The sequence below is a fragment of the Eretmochelys imbricata genome, chromosome 2 (genome assembly GCF_965152235.1).
Source record: "Eretmochelys imbricata isolate rEreImb1 chromosome 2, rEreImb1.hap1, whole genome shotgun sequence".
Classification (NCBI taxonomy): Eukaryota; Metazoa; Chordata; order Testudines; family Cheloniidae; genus Eretmochelys; species Eretmochelys imbricata.
The window spans coordinates 257,754,058-257,768,067 of NC_135573.1; the positions used below are offsets into that span (position 1 = coordinate 257,754,058).

General features: G+C 44.4%; 1 protein-coding gene across 1 annotated transcript in view; it reads right to left on the minus strand.

Annotated features, from left to right (window-relative positions):
• Positions 1–479: 479 nt before the first annotated feature.
• VILL (villin like) overlaps positions 480–14,010 on the minus strand; it is a 39,654-nt gene continuing 26,123 nt past the window's right edge. The window contains exons 13-19 of the mRNA XM_077809516.1: positions 10,411–10,590; positions 9,810–9,955; positions 8,896–9,040; positions 7,155–7,343; positions 5,349–5,417; positions 1,992–2,252; positions 480–593 (exon numbers count right to left, since the gene is read on the minus strand). Coding sequence (XP_077665642.1) covers positions 480–593; positions 1,992–2,252; positions 5,349–5,417; positions 7,155–7,343; positions 8,896–9,040; positions 9,810–9,955; positions 10,411–10,590 — 1,104 coding nt within the window. The remainder of the gene's footprint in view (positions 594–1,991; positions 2,253–5,348; positions 5,418–7,154; positions 7,344–8,895; positions 9,041–9,809; positions 9,956–10,410; positions 10,591–14,010) is intronic.

A 14,010-nucleotide genomic window follows, 5' to 3' on the forward strand; every position in this document is an offset into this window, starting at 1 on the left:
GAAGTTGTCAATCTGAAAGTATCACTCATCTACTCTACTTCGGCTACTCCGTTCCCACTACATCTTTGTATTTGTCCTGCCTCATCTCAAACCTGACAATTGAGCAACCTACCATGCAGTATTTATATTCCACAATGAAAATGTGGCAACTGTCACACTGTGTACAATGCACTAATTCTACACTGACAGGTCTTTGCAGCTACTGGCAATAATGGTACAAAACTGGCAAGAAAATATCAAAGCATTGAGTCAAATCTTCAGGAGATGGCTCTCTAATTTCCACTGTTTGCTGGGAGGAAGGAAGAGCAGTTCAGTGAAGCTTTTCTGACTCTAGAGGTTGCAGCTGTGCTTGGCTTGGTTTGGGTGGATTGGTTTTGGTTTTTGCATAGGTTTTTTTGACAAGTATCTGCATTCCCCTCCTGTGGCTACAGAAATCACGATTTCATTCCACAGCCAGCAGGTGCAGGACAGTCTCTGCTTCAAAACAGTCCATGCTGTTTCTTCTCGTTCTGCTGCTTCCATCTGGGCATCTGGTAGAACTCATCCTTGGATTTCCCAAAGATATCGTGGAAGTCGGCATCAGATAGATAGAACTGCAGAGGAAAACAGTCACCCTCAGTTAGTATCTTTTATATAGGATGAAGTTTACACCCCCTTGCAGAATCCTAAAATTGAAGTGGTGCATAGTCCTTGTGGTGCCCTCCACAGTGCTACTGATGTACACAGCACCACACAAGGAGAGAAGGGCGACAAGCACATACTTCCTTGCCCCACTGAGTTTACAGCCTAAAGACATGTGATGGGCTGAATAGAGTAGAATTATGACATGCCCAGAAGCGTGAGGGGGAGCTAGTAATTTGGAATGTTCACACACTCCCATTTCATTACTGCTTCCTTATGCACAATGCACCCAGAACAACCATCATGCAAAGTGGGTGAAATTCATCCCTTTGCAGAAGTTCATACAAGGCCTATGTACCACTTAGGTCCTGACTGACAGCTCAAATAGGACTTAATTGGTGCATAGATCTCACGCCAGCCCTTTGCACCCAGCTAAATGTCCCCCATGGCTGAAATGTTTCCATTAAAGTTCATTGTTGTTTTTTTTTTTTTTTTAAACGGAAAATGGCTATTTTGTCAAAATAGAAATTTCTACAGGACAACATTTTGGGGAGGTTTACACTTGCACTGTCGCGCTAAAAGTTCAGATGAAGATGGATACCCCTTTCCGACACTGTCAATTGCTATCAGACATGCTGTCCCCAGATGATTAGGCCCTTGTTGAGCCTGGATCATGCAGGGATGGTGCACAAATATTAGGGCCAGAAGAAAAATTTTGAATGCAACCTTTGCCCATCCGAGAATGGGGTTTCATTACCATCTGTTTTCGAAGGGAAGAGATCCAATTTTGCAGAATTTTCTGCGGCGGAAAATCTAAATGAAACATTTGATTTTGTCAACACAAAACAAAACTCTTCATTTCATTTGGGGTCAACCTTAATCTCTGTGCCATAGCGCCTCCTGGGAGTTGTAGTCCTGGATCCCTGGTGCCCATGTCCAATATGGGCCTTGTACCCTGGCTGGACTATAGACATACAGAAATCTTTTATTTCAACTGAAAGTGTCAAAATGAAACATTTACATATTTCTGAATCAATGAGTTTTGGAAACGTTTCTTCCGAGGAAAGTTTCAATATTTCACCTTTTTGTCCCAATCTGGGATGAAAACAAGTATAGAGTTATTAGAATTTCCCATGAGACAGAAAGCCCAGCTTTTAATCAGCGTTACTGAACAATCACCCTTGTGTTTAGTATGATGACCACCCTAATTCTATTGTCTATCCTTTCCTCAGTTATCCAGTGAACTCCCTTAGCCTGAAGCAAAGCTTAATAAACCTAGAGAGCAATAGGTCTCACGTAGCCCATCATTTCAACTAAGTTCAATGTGCAACTGGAACGACATCCACTCAAAGCTCAGACAATTCTCTCACCTCTTTTTTAGCGGGGTCCACAGCTTCTGGAAGTTCATCCACTGTCTTGTTGATCAGCACCTCTCTGGGATAGGCTTCATTTCCATTTGTTACTGCTGAAACTACCGAAGGGGCATTGTTGTTCTGACAGTTGCTAGTGCTGTTGACGCTGCTGTTGGGGTGTCGTTTATGTGCAGGTGAAGTTCTCTCCATTCTTGAACCAGTGGGGCTGGCAGATTTACTGTTTGCATTTCTCTTGTTTAGACTGGCATTGTTAAGATCCTGCGGGGTACAGGAAAGCCTGTCAGTACAGTGAAGTTGGGCAGGTGCAATAGACCTGTGGATGACTTTGTGATTTCCTGGAATGTTTATTCCTGCCTGGGGCAGGTGGGTCTTTTCTTAGCAGGCGATAAGTTGGGTTAAAATATCAAAGGGGAGGGGTCAGGACCTATTGGTCCATTGCTAAGGACCCTCAAGCTGCAGAGAGAACTGGTAGCCCGTAATATTATTCAATATAGCAGCTTCCCCTCAATCATCAGACATTATGTCATAGTGTTAGAACCCAGATGCCATGGTGATTGTAAACTTTATAAATATCCGGTCAATACCGCTTACAGCAGCCTAGCTTTTCTACTCATGACGCCTTGGCAAAGGCCTGCGTAAGCCATCAAGGAAAAGGTCGGAAGTTTTCTAAATTGCCATGCTCATCTACTTCCTCTCCCCAGACTGCTGTCTCTCCCTGTGTGGCTCAAAACTGGCTGGCCAGTAGCGTCTCCCTGCCCTCCTTCTAAAAGTCACACTGATCCAATCGGGGATGGAAACAATACCATGTGACCAATCACAGCTAACCAATCCAGCTAAAATTTTTAATACCGTAATCCTATTTTTATTTATTTTTTTGTTTTGCAGTCGCACCCAGGAGCCCGTCACAGACCAGGACCCCATAGTGCCAGGTGCTGTACAAATATAGAACAAGACTGTCCCCGTTGAATCCATACATTTATCATTGGTATTTGGCATCTCTTCACCATCATTAATAGCAGTGCATAGTGCTGAGATTGCACTGCCAGTACAAACTGCTCCACCAAAGATCCCTGCCCATTGTTTTGTTTTTTTTTGTATATGTAACTTATATAGCAGCTGTCCAGAAGGCCAAGCCATGCCATCAGATGCCTTTGTGCAGCTGTGGTTGAAGCTTATGGGAGCTATGTGTAGTACAGAAGGTACAGATCATTATACCTATTTCACTGAGAGTTACACAAAGACACACGGATAATACTTTGAGACCATACAATAACCTAGACACTGTGGCTTCACATTTACTGCTCTAACCAGTGCATTACATTATAAAACCCCAATAAAAATAAAGAATATAACAAATAGAAGAAAGGGGAACTTGATAGTAATGAGTATAAATGACATGTTAGAAACTGTAGAAAATTGATAAGGGAAGCAAAGGGACACTAGGAGAAATTTATGGCCAGCGGAGTTAAGGCCAACAAGAAGTTTTTAAAATATATTAGGAACAAAAAAAATCCTGTCAATGATACAGGTCCATTACAAGATGGAAATGGTATATTTATCACTAATAATTCAAAAAAGGCAGAAGTGTTTAATAAATATTTTGGTTCTGTATTTGGGGGGAAAAGGATGATATACTCCCATCATATGATGATTATAATACTCTTTCCATTTTGCTAGTATCTCTGTAGGATGTAAGACAAAAAACTACTGCAGTTAGATATTTTAAAATCAGCAGGTCCAAATAACTTGCATCCAAGAATTGTAAAAGAACTAACCAAGGAGCTCACTGGACCACTAATGCTGATTTTCAGTAAGCCTTGGAGTACTAGGGACGTTCCAAAAGATTGGAAGAATGTTAATGCTGAGCCAATATTTGACAACGGTAAATGGAATGACCTGGGTAAGCTGCAGCCAGACATCGATCTTAGGCAAGATAATGGAGCAAATGATGCAGGACTCAATTAATAAAGAATTAAAGGAGGGTAATGTAATTAATGCCAATCAACATGGATTGATGGAAAATAGATCCTGTCAAACTAACTTGATATCTTTTTTGATCAGATCACGTTTGGTTGATAAAGGTAATAGTGTTGACAAAATAGACTTCTGTAAGGCATTTGAGTTGGTACCACAGGACATTTTGCTTAAAAGCTAGAATGATATGAAATTAACATGACACACATTAAATGGATTAAAAGCTGACTAACTGATAGGTGGCAAAATTAACTGTAAATGGGGAACTGTCATTAAGCGGTTGTTTTTCCAGTGGGATCTCGCAGGGATCAGTTCTTGGCCCTATGCTATTTAACATTTTTATCAATGACCTGCAAGAAAACAAAATGATTACTAATAATGTTTGCAGATGACACAAAAATTGGGGGAGTGGTAAATAACGAAGAGTACAAGTCACTGATTCAGAGCTATGCAGATTGCTTGGTAAACTGGGTGCAAGCAAATAGTATGCATTTTAATATGGCTAAATGTAAATGTATACATTTAGGAACAAAGACAGTAGGTCGTACTTACAAGATGAGGGACTATCAGTGACTCTGAAAAAGATTCAAGGGTTATGGTGGATAATCAAGTGAACATGAACTCCCACTGTGACTCTGTGGCCAAAGAATCTAATGTGATCCAGGGATGTATAAATTAGGGAACCTTGAGTAGGAGTAGAGAGGTTATTTTACCTCTGTATTTGGCACTGGTGCGACTGCTTCTGGAATACTGTGTCCAGTTCTGGTGTCCACAATTCAAGAAGGATGTTGATAAATTAGAGACGGTTCAGAGACGAGCCGTGAGAATGATTAAAAAGGATATAAAACCTGTCTTATAGTGACTGACTCAAAGAGCTCAATTTCTTTAGCTTAATAAAGAGAAGTTTAAGGGCTGACTTGATTACAGTCTGTAGCTACCTACATGGGGAACAAATATTTAATAATGAGCTCTTCAGACTAGTAGAGAAAGGTCTAACACAATCCAGTGGCTGGAAGTTGAAGCTAGACAAATTCAGACTGGAAACAAGGTGCAAATTTTCACAGTGAGAGTAATTAACTATTGAAATAATTTACCAAGGCTCATGGTGGATTCTCTATCACTGACAATTTTTAAATCAAGATTGGATGTTTTTCTAAAAGATCTGCTCTAGAAATTATTTTGGGGAAGTTCTCTGGCCTGTGTTACACAGGAGGTCAGACTAGATAATCGCAATGGTCCCCTTCTGGCCTTGGAATCTATGAATCTTTTGTTTACCAACAGCAACTGGTCCTTTTTACTCAGGTAATAGAAACAAGCTTTTAGCCAGGGTAGCACAGGTAAAATCTAGATGTTCCAGCCACAAGTTCTGTGTCCACTCACCACTGTGATCTCTGATATAGCAGACACATCTCCTAAGCTATTCTTCATCTCCTCGTAGGACTTGCCATCCTAAAGGTAAAGAGAGTTATGAGAATCAGACTCCGCGAAAAGGCCACGTTTATTTCAGTGAGCAAGTTCAAACTGCAGTTACAATGTACTCCTGCTCCTCAAACCAGCATCTAGGTCAATACCACATGAGTTGGGATGCAGAATCCCAGGAACTGCTGCTGCAAGATAGGAACCACATGCAACTTTGAGATCTGCATCAGTCTCCGAGTGAATTAAGAGCTCATGCTGCATCACTGGGTGCATTAGTATGAAGGGAAAGGCATGGCTCTGGTGCAGAATGCACTTTATACCTTTGCTATGGCCTCCATTTATCTCCTGCCTATCTGTCAGGGGATGGGTGGGATCTGGGAACAAACACAATGGCACAGGTCCTCTGCACTGCCTCCAGGGGGTTCCCTGGGACCTGCTAGTTATGGGATCCTAATCACCTGTCCCTTTTGCAAGGGTGGGCAAATCCCACCCCCACTGAAGAGAGAATTTGTAGTAATCCCCCACAGTGCAGAATTGCAGCAATTCCCTATCCCCTGGACAGGAATAACCAGTGTAGGGGAACCACATGGCCCTGAAAGCCATAGGGATGCCAACTCTTATGACATCTGGTGTTTTCCTTAAAGCCCCAGCTCCTGGAGTCATGGGATTATGTGAGAATCTCAGCTGTCATTGAAAAACAAAGTTGTTAGCCTTTGTGGTTGCAAGGAAAAGCTTGAAAATAGATGATTCCTAAAGACTCCAACACCAGAAGGCAAATAAAAAGAACCCAAGATTTATTACTTTTTACAATCCTATGATATTTAAGCCAATCTCATGATTTTGAATGCTTGGGTTTAGCTGAAGCTATTTGTAGGGTATGTCTGTGACAACTGTGAAGTTGTCGACAAAAAACTTTTGTCTTTCCTGGGGGCTTAAAAAAGCCCCCCTGGGAAAGACAAAAGTTTTGTCTATGCAAGTGGTAGTGTGAACACAGTTTTGTCGGCAGGAGCACTCTCCTGCCGACTAAGCTAATGCCACTTGCAGGGCTGGAAGTATTTTGTTGGCAAAAGTGCCGACAAAGTACTGACAAAGAGCATTTACACACACACTGACTTTTAGCGACAAGGCTATGTCGACACAGCCTTGTCACTAAAAGCTGCATGGTGTAGACAAGCCCATAGTTTTCCCCCATTTCACTTACCAATATCTCTTCAACACTACTCAATTTCACTTGCTATTTCTATGCCATTCATTTGCACTCTAGCGCCATCAGGTGGCTGGAGTCTGGCTTCACAGCACTGGAGGACAGTGTTTCAGTAAGATTGTGTTCAATTAATTAAAAAGCCGAAACAATCTGATTTTATGAAAACTTAAAGACACAACCACATACAATCCTCTGAACAATCTAGATGTTGGGCCTAAACTGCTGGTCTCTAACTAGAGTTAGGTAAGCTTGGAATCCGGGTTTCAGGGTTTGATTAAAATATTCAGATTTTCAGATTATACGTGTGTGTGTGTGTCAAAAAATGGCGTTTAATTGAAATTTTTTTTATTAAAGCAACTGTTTCACTTAGTTCTATTTGGGATGCAATCCAAATGATGTTCTCACTAGTTTTTACTCTACACACTGTAGAGAATATGTAGACCCCTACCCACTGATACTTCTATGCAATATCTCTCTCTATATATATATATTTATCTATATCTATCTATCTATATTCAGACAGACAAGACACGACACGACACTCAGATTTCCCAGTAACTTACGCTCCACTTATATGGATCCCAAGCACTGAACCAGCCAGTGAAGGTGAGTGGTTCATAGCCTTGCTTCACCATTATTATTGGAGTTGCTAAATCTCTTCCAGCTGGATGGGTCTTCAGATAGTCTTTGGCTGAGGAAATAGACTCATTTCTTTCATATGTATTGGAGGTTTTCCCAATCCAAAGGAAAATCTACAGTGGGAGAAGGGAGAAGACAAGTGAATGGTAAAAGCCACTGGAGACCTGGATGGTTAGTCCTAGGCTGCAGAGGAAGGCAAAACCCCTCCAGGGTCTTGGCTAATCTGACCCAGCCAAAAATTCCTTCCCAACCCCAAATATGCCCATCAGTTAGACTCTGAGCACGTGGGCAAGACCCACCAGCCAGCCACCAGGGAAAGAATTCTCTGTAGTAACTCAGAGCCCTCCCCATCTAGTGTCCCATCATCGGCCGTTGGAGATATTTGCTGCTAGCAGTCGCGGATCAGCTATATGCCATTGTAGACCGTCTCACATCATACCATCCCCACCAAAAACTTATCAAACTCAGTCTTGAAGCCAGTTAGGTGTTTTGCCCCAACTGCTCCCCTTGCAAGGCTGTTGCAGAACTTCACTGCTCTGATGGTTAGAAACCTTCGTCTAATTTCAAGCCTAAACTTGTTGATGTCTACTTGAGTCTACCTGCTCTTGTCCCAGCGGCAGTGGAGACATCCCTAATGTCCAATGCAGTCAAACCCAAATCCTAGTGCTAGTCTGGCATAGAACTCAAACCTAATCTGGAGCCAGAGCTGAGTTTTCAGTTTAACTCTACTCCCTTCTGTCCCCTAAAATTTGGAGCAGGCTTCGAACACTGACTGTAGCACATGGAAGAGAATTGGGACGTAGGGCTAGCACATCAGTGACACTAACTGCTTACCAGTGTGACAAAGAGAACACGTCCCTTTACATGTGTTAGCGAAGGCATATCCTAATACTTTGGCTATGGGGCACCGGAGCCATCATCCAGCCCGGCTGGGAATAGCGGCTTGTATATGCTCACTGCAATCCCCCAGTAGGAAAAAGGTTCTCAGAATTGCAATGTAATTCCCTCCCTTCTGGCAGGGCACTTAGGAAGCTGCAAGAGCAACATCTCGCCAAACCGCCAGAGCCTGAGCTCAGTGGAGCTGACATGTACTGCTTAGAGTGAGAGGTCAGACTAGATGGTCTAATGGATCCATCTGGCCTTAAAATCTACCAGATTCTGGTATGGGCTTTGCCACTGATCTCAACGAATTTGGGAGTTGAGCTCACTCAGACCCCTTTTGAAAATCCCAAGCATGGTGTCTGTTTCTTATCTGCCGAATGGATCTAACATTGTAATTTCTCTTCAGGGCAGCGTTGCCTAGTGGCTAGAGCACTGCCCTGGGACTCAGGAGACCTGGGTTGTATTCCCAGCCTGCTGGCTGACTTTGGGCAAGTCACTTTGCCTCTCCATGCCTCAGTTTCCCCATCCAATCTTCTAATGAGACTGAACTCCTTTGTAAAGCACTTTGATATGTCCTGCTGGAAAGTGGTGTAAAAGAGCTAGGTATTATTAATTACGCTGGCCTGCATTACTGGGGTCTTGTGTAAATATTGGCAAAGCACTTTGGGTGGAAGATACTGTTCTGAATTTCACTCTGAATACTGCATTAAAATAAGTCAAGCCAACAAAACTGCACAGCTCCCATTACAAAGGGTTGAGGGGGGAGGAGGGAATTCCACTGACCTCTTCCCAAGTGTCCAGTAACATGACATCATCTTCATCCAAGTCATCCTGGCAGAAGCCCACCACTTCTGTCATGATAAACCGCCCTGTCTGGTTGGAGCACTCGAATAGGCGGGGCTGGTATCGGACAGTTGGCTCTTGGAATCTTGGCAGGACGAGAAGAACCAGGAAATGTGAAATCTTTTCCCACGTTTGGGTCTAATATGCATTGTAGACACTAGTTGTGGCCACTAGGGGGTCAGACTTGTACATGGCAGCACCCATCAGCTGTGATCATAGAATATCAGGGTTGGAAGGGCCCTCAGGAGGTCATCTAGTCCAATCCCCTGCTCAAAGCAGGACCAATCCCCAATTTTTGCCCCAGATCCCTAAATGGCCTCCTCAAGGACTGAACTCTGAACGCTGGCAGGTTGGGGTAGGGGTGGGGAGAGTTGCTGGAATCTTTTTGGGAGTTGATCCCAAGGGTTCAGAACCCCTCTCGCCCCCACCAAAAGTCAAAGTAAAATTCCACCCGAACCACCAAGATTTGCCTGCTTTCAAGTTGAAGACACATTAACCCACCAGGTTTTAAATGGCTTCCGCAGAGACCTGTTACCTTGCCCAGACTCAGCTTAGGAGGAATGGGGAGGTCAAGTTGGCTCCAAACAGGTTTAGCTTCCTGAAACTTCCCGTGTCCCAGGCCCACGTTTGTAACAATCAAACCGATCGGAGCGTTCACACAGCCCTTCTTCTCAGCTCCGACAGAAGAGCCCAAGTCTCAGACCAGTTCAGATCTGGATTTCAACCCCCGCTCCCCAAGAAGGGCCAGACCCAGTGCCCATGGGGGTGAACGGAAGCCTTTGCGTGGACTTCACTGGGCATTGGGTCACATCCAGGGTGTGGGGATGCTCTCACTGCAGCCCTTAATGAATTACCTCTTGTCACTGGCATAGGGGGCTTTTCCTCCCAGTGCTGCCCAGAACTCCACCGGCTCTTGCCCCTCCAGAACGGTCTGCTTGTCCCGTTTGGAGACGATGTTGGCCACTATCTTCGCCATCTCTCTCTCATCCCCGCTGCAGCCCTGCATTCACGGCACAAGATCAGAGGGGTTCAGGAGGGGCCTGGCAGAATAGGTCTGTGACCAGATGGCCAGTAAACCACGTGTCTGTACATCACTGCCCTCTGCTGGAGAGAACTAGAGCTGCCCAAATGTTTGAGATTATGTCCCCCCCTCCAGTGGCTGGGCCAATAAGGGGATGTGTTAATTCTGCAGGGAGAATTGCAAACAGCAGAGATGTCAGTCGTCATGACTCATTTGCAGTCATGTAGGCCCAGACCTCAAAGGCATTTAGGCACCTAACTCCCATTGATTTCTCAGTACCTTTGAGGTTCTGGGCCCTAGGGACTGATTCTCCCAGTGGACCCATTGAAACTGATGGGACTACTCGCGTAACGAGGTAACAGTCAACAGGAGTGAGGGTGGTGGAATTGGGCCTTGTGTAAACATTGTAGTGGTCCTTTCATCCTCTTGCTTACCTTCCCACACCACAGGTAGCAGACCTGGCTGGTCGTGAGCAGGAAGACGTCGTTGGAGTTGAGGGAGGAGGCCCGGGCTGGCACCTCGATGGTTTTGGTGTTGATATCATCAGTGCCTCTCACTTGGAAGAGACGGACCATGGGCTCGGGCTCGTTATTCTGTGTGCGACTTGTGCCTCCCTACAAAAATCCAGATCACGTCACGAGGCGTGATGGGTGCGAAAGCCCAGGAGGCCTCTGGTGAGAAGAGCAGACTCGGGCGTCGTGCCCTTCAAGCTGCCAGAATGGAGGGATCAAGGGTCCGATCCAAAGCCCACTGGACTCCCTGGGAACCTCTCCACTCCTTCAGTGGTCTTTGACCCGGGCCCCAAATCTCCCACCAGGAAGACAGCCAGCATGCTACACTCTTGCTCAAGGCATTTGCCAGTAACACAGAAGCAGGAATGGGGAAGGCCGAGGAGGGAGTCTCCAGCCTGCCTTGCAGAGCAGGAAGAAGCTGTTTCCCCAACTAAGCACCCTGTGCAGAAGGCAGTACTCCAAGCACGGTGCTCTGTGCCACAGGTCAGTGCAGGTGCTTTCTTCAAAGTGAAGCTGCTCATCTTTCCCTTGCCCCCTCCCTCTTGCTTTCCCTGGCCCTGTGCTATTGACCATACGAATGGAGCTAATTCACCCTACAATGGCTGTACAGCGCTGATTTGAAAGGGAAGCCATAGCTAGTGGCTAAAGGCCCGGTCTGGGTGTCAGATTTGAGCGGAGGCTGTACCGGGTCAGTATAAGGACCCCGATCAGGTCAGTATAAGGACCCCGATCGTTCTAGTCTCAGCTATGCCAGTGGCTCTCAACCTGTCCAGACTACTTACACTTTCTGGAGTCTGATTTGTCTTGCGTACCCCCAAGTTTCACCTCATTTAAAAACTACTTGCTTCCAAAATCAGAGATGAAAATACAACAGTGTCACAACACGCTAGTACTGAAAAATTGCTGACTTCCTCGTTTTTACCATACAATTATAAAATAAATAGATTGGAATATAAATACAGAACAGACCCGTTTACGCACGGATGTCGAGAGTCAAGCCATCACGACTGCGTGTTAACAGACCGCGGGTTAAGAGGGCCATGCTGAAAAAAGTGTTTATGATTCACTATGAAAAAAACGCTGTTATTTTCTGCTCTTTCTGGCTTGCATTTTTTTTTCTGTCTTATGAAGTCTGTCATTCGCCGCAAATGAATGATTTTGATATTTTCTGCACATTGCTCCTCTATAAATCTTACAGTTTCTACAGCACTAAGAGCTTCTGTGGGTGAAATTTTGACCTTTTCAATGACATCTTCACCATCACTTTCATGGGCCGATGTAGCCTCGCAGCCTGTTAATATTTCTTCCTCTGACAGAAATTCTGAAGTCGGGCAATCTTCATCCATCTCCAGCCACTTGGTAATGATTTCCGGCGACGTAGCCAAACTAAAATCTTCTATCATTTGAAAGAGAAGTTTACCTTTATCCTCTTTTGTCTGCATGCGTGTTTGTAGGACATCTCCTTCCGAAAATCCTTCAAAGTCTGGCTCTGAATCAGGGCCACTGCTGGAGTTTTCCGAGTCTGAGCCGTCTTTGACGGAAAAGGCATCGCCGAGAGCCTTCATCCAGCAGTTTTCAATGGACTTTTGTTTCACTCCGTCCCAAGCTTTTTTAACTAAATAAATAATTTCCTTCATGTTTAACTGTTTCAGGAATTCGGAAATGCCTGAAGATGTGCATGACACTATTGCCGAAATCAGCTCCCATCGATAATTGTTTTTAAAATTCTGAATAATGCCCTGGTCTAAAGGTTGAATTTTTATGTTGTGTTGAATGGTAGGTATAGTACTCAAATTTTTCCATCGCTCGATACCAGTGATTCGGCTGGAGGATGGGCTGGACAATTGTCAAGTAGCAAAAGTGCTTTGGCTTCGAGTTTCTTCGACCGCAGATGCTTACGAACAGCTGGAACAAAGCAGTTGTGGAACCAGTTGTCGAAAATATGTCTTGTCATCCAAGCAGTTTTGCTGTTAGCGTATATTACTGGCAGTTTCGCTCTATTGAGGTGATTAAAGCAGCGAGGGTTATGAAAGCGGCCAACGAGAAGAGGGGCAAGCTTATGGCTGCCTGTCTTATTACTACAAAGAAGAAGAGCCACACGACCTTTTATCCTTTTAAATCCTGGCCCAACTTGATGATCACTTTAGATAAGCTATTACCAGCAGGACAGTGGGGTGGGAGGAGGTATTGTTTCATGATTTCTGTGTGTATATAATGTCTGCTGCAGTTTCCACGGTATGCATCCGATGAAGTGAGCTGTAGCTCACGAAAGCTCATGCTCAAATAAATTGGTTAGTCTCTAAGGTGCCACAAGTACTCCTTTTCTTTCAGCTGTTTTCTGTATCTCGTAATTACAGGCTAAAGTCTAATCAGGTAGCAGTTTTGCAAATAAAGCTGTTTCATCACCATTATAAAGTTGTTCTTTGTGGTAGTCTTCATTTTGTAAAATAGATTTTAACTCGGCGGGAAACAGGTTCGCGGCCGATTCATCGGCTTTCTCCAGAAATCGATACCTTCGCTATGCCATGATGCTTTTTAAAATTACTTATAAACCCCTTGCTGGCTTGGAATGATTCATCCCCCATTAAATTTCCAAACTGTGTCACTTGGGCTTGAAGCATTGGTCCACTGAGCGGCACTCCTTTCAGCCTTTCCCGAGCAAACCCCGTGCACGTGGCTTTGTCTACTGTGGGTTTTCCTGAATAGCGCACATGTTTTCGCTTACGCCCCGTGGCAGAATCGATATTTCGTACAAAGCCGTTCAGTTTAGATTAGGTTTTTAGCCATCCTCGGAGAGTAGATTCGGCAATCCCAATAGCTTTTGAAACTTTGGCCTGGGTTTCTCCGCTATTTACTCGATCTGTTGCAGCTAGCTTTTCTTCTACAGTGTAGGAACGCTGACGCTTGCCCTCTACCATTATTTTAGGCCTACGGTTAAAATTTTCTAATGTAGTGTATATATTACTCTGTAACTACTATATATTATCTCTCCCTCTAGCATGACAATGACTAAGCGTGCCTGATACGTCTTTACCAATATCGGTGAAGACGTACAACATGTTTCCCCTCCGCACTTCCTGTAGATTTCTATGTCAGTGAGCTGGTGAGCAAATCTGTAGCACTACGTAGCAAGTTCCTGTACTGCGCGTTAACGAGTCTCGCATGTTAAATAGGTAGCACTGGGAGGCATGGCGCTACTGCGCATTAAGTGGATTTGCACGTAAATGGGTCTGTACTGTATTGTACTTACACTTCAGTATATTGTACAGAGAGCAGTATAAACAAGTCACTGTCTGTAGGAAATTTTAGTTTGCACTGACCTCGCTAGTGCTTTTTATGTAGCCTGTTGTAAAACTAGGCAAATCTCTAGTTGAGTTGTAGTAGCCCCTGGAAGATCTCTACGTACCCCTAGTTGAGAACCACTGAGCCATGCCACAGACTTGCTGTGTAACCAGGGACAAGCCACCTGGGTGGGCTAATGAGCAATGCTCAGTGTTGGCTGAACTCTGCTCCCAGCGAAGC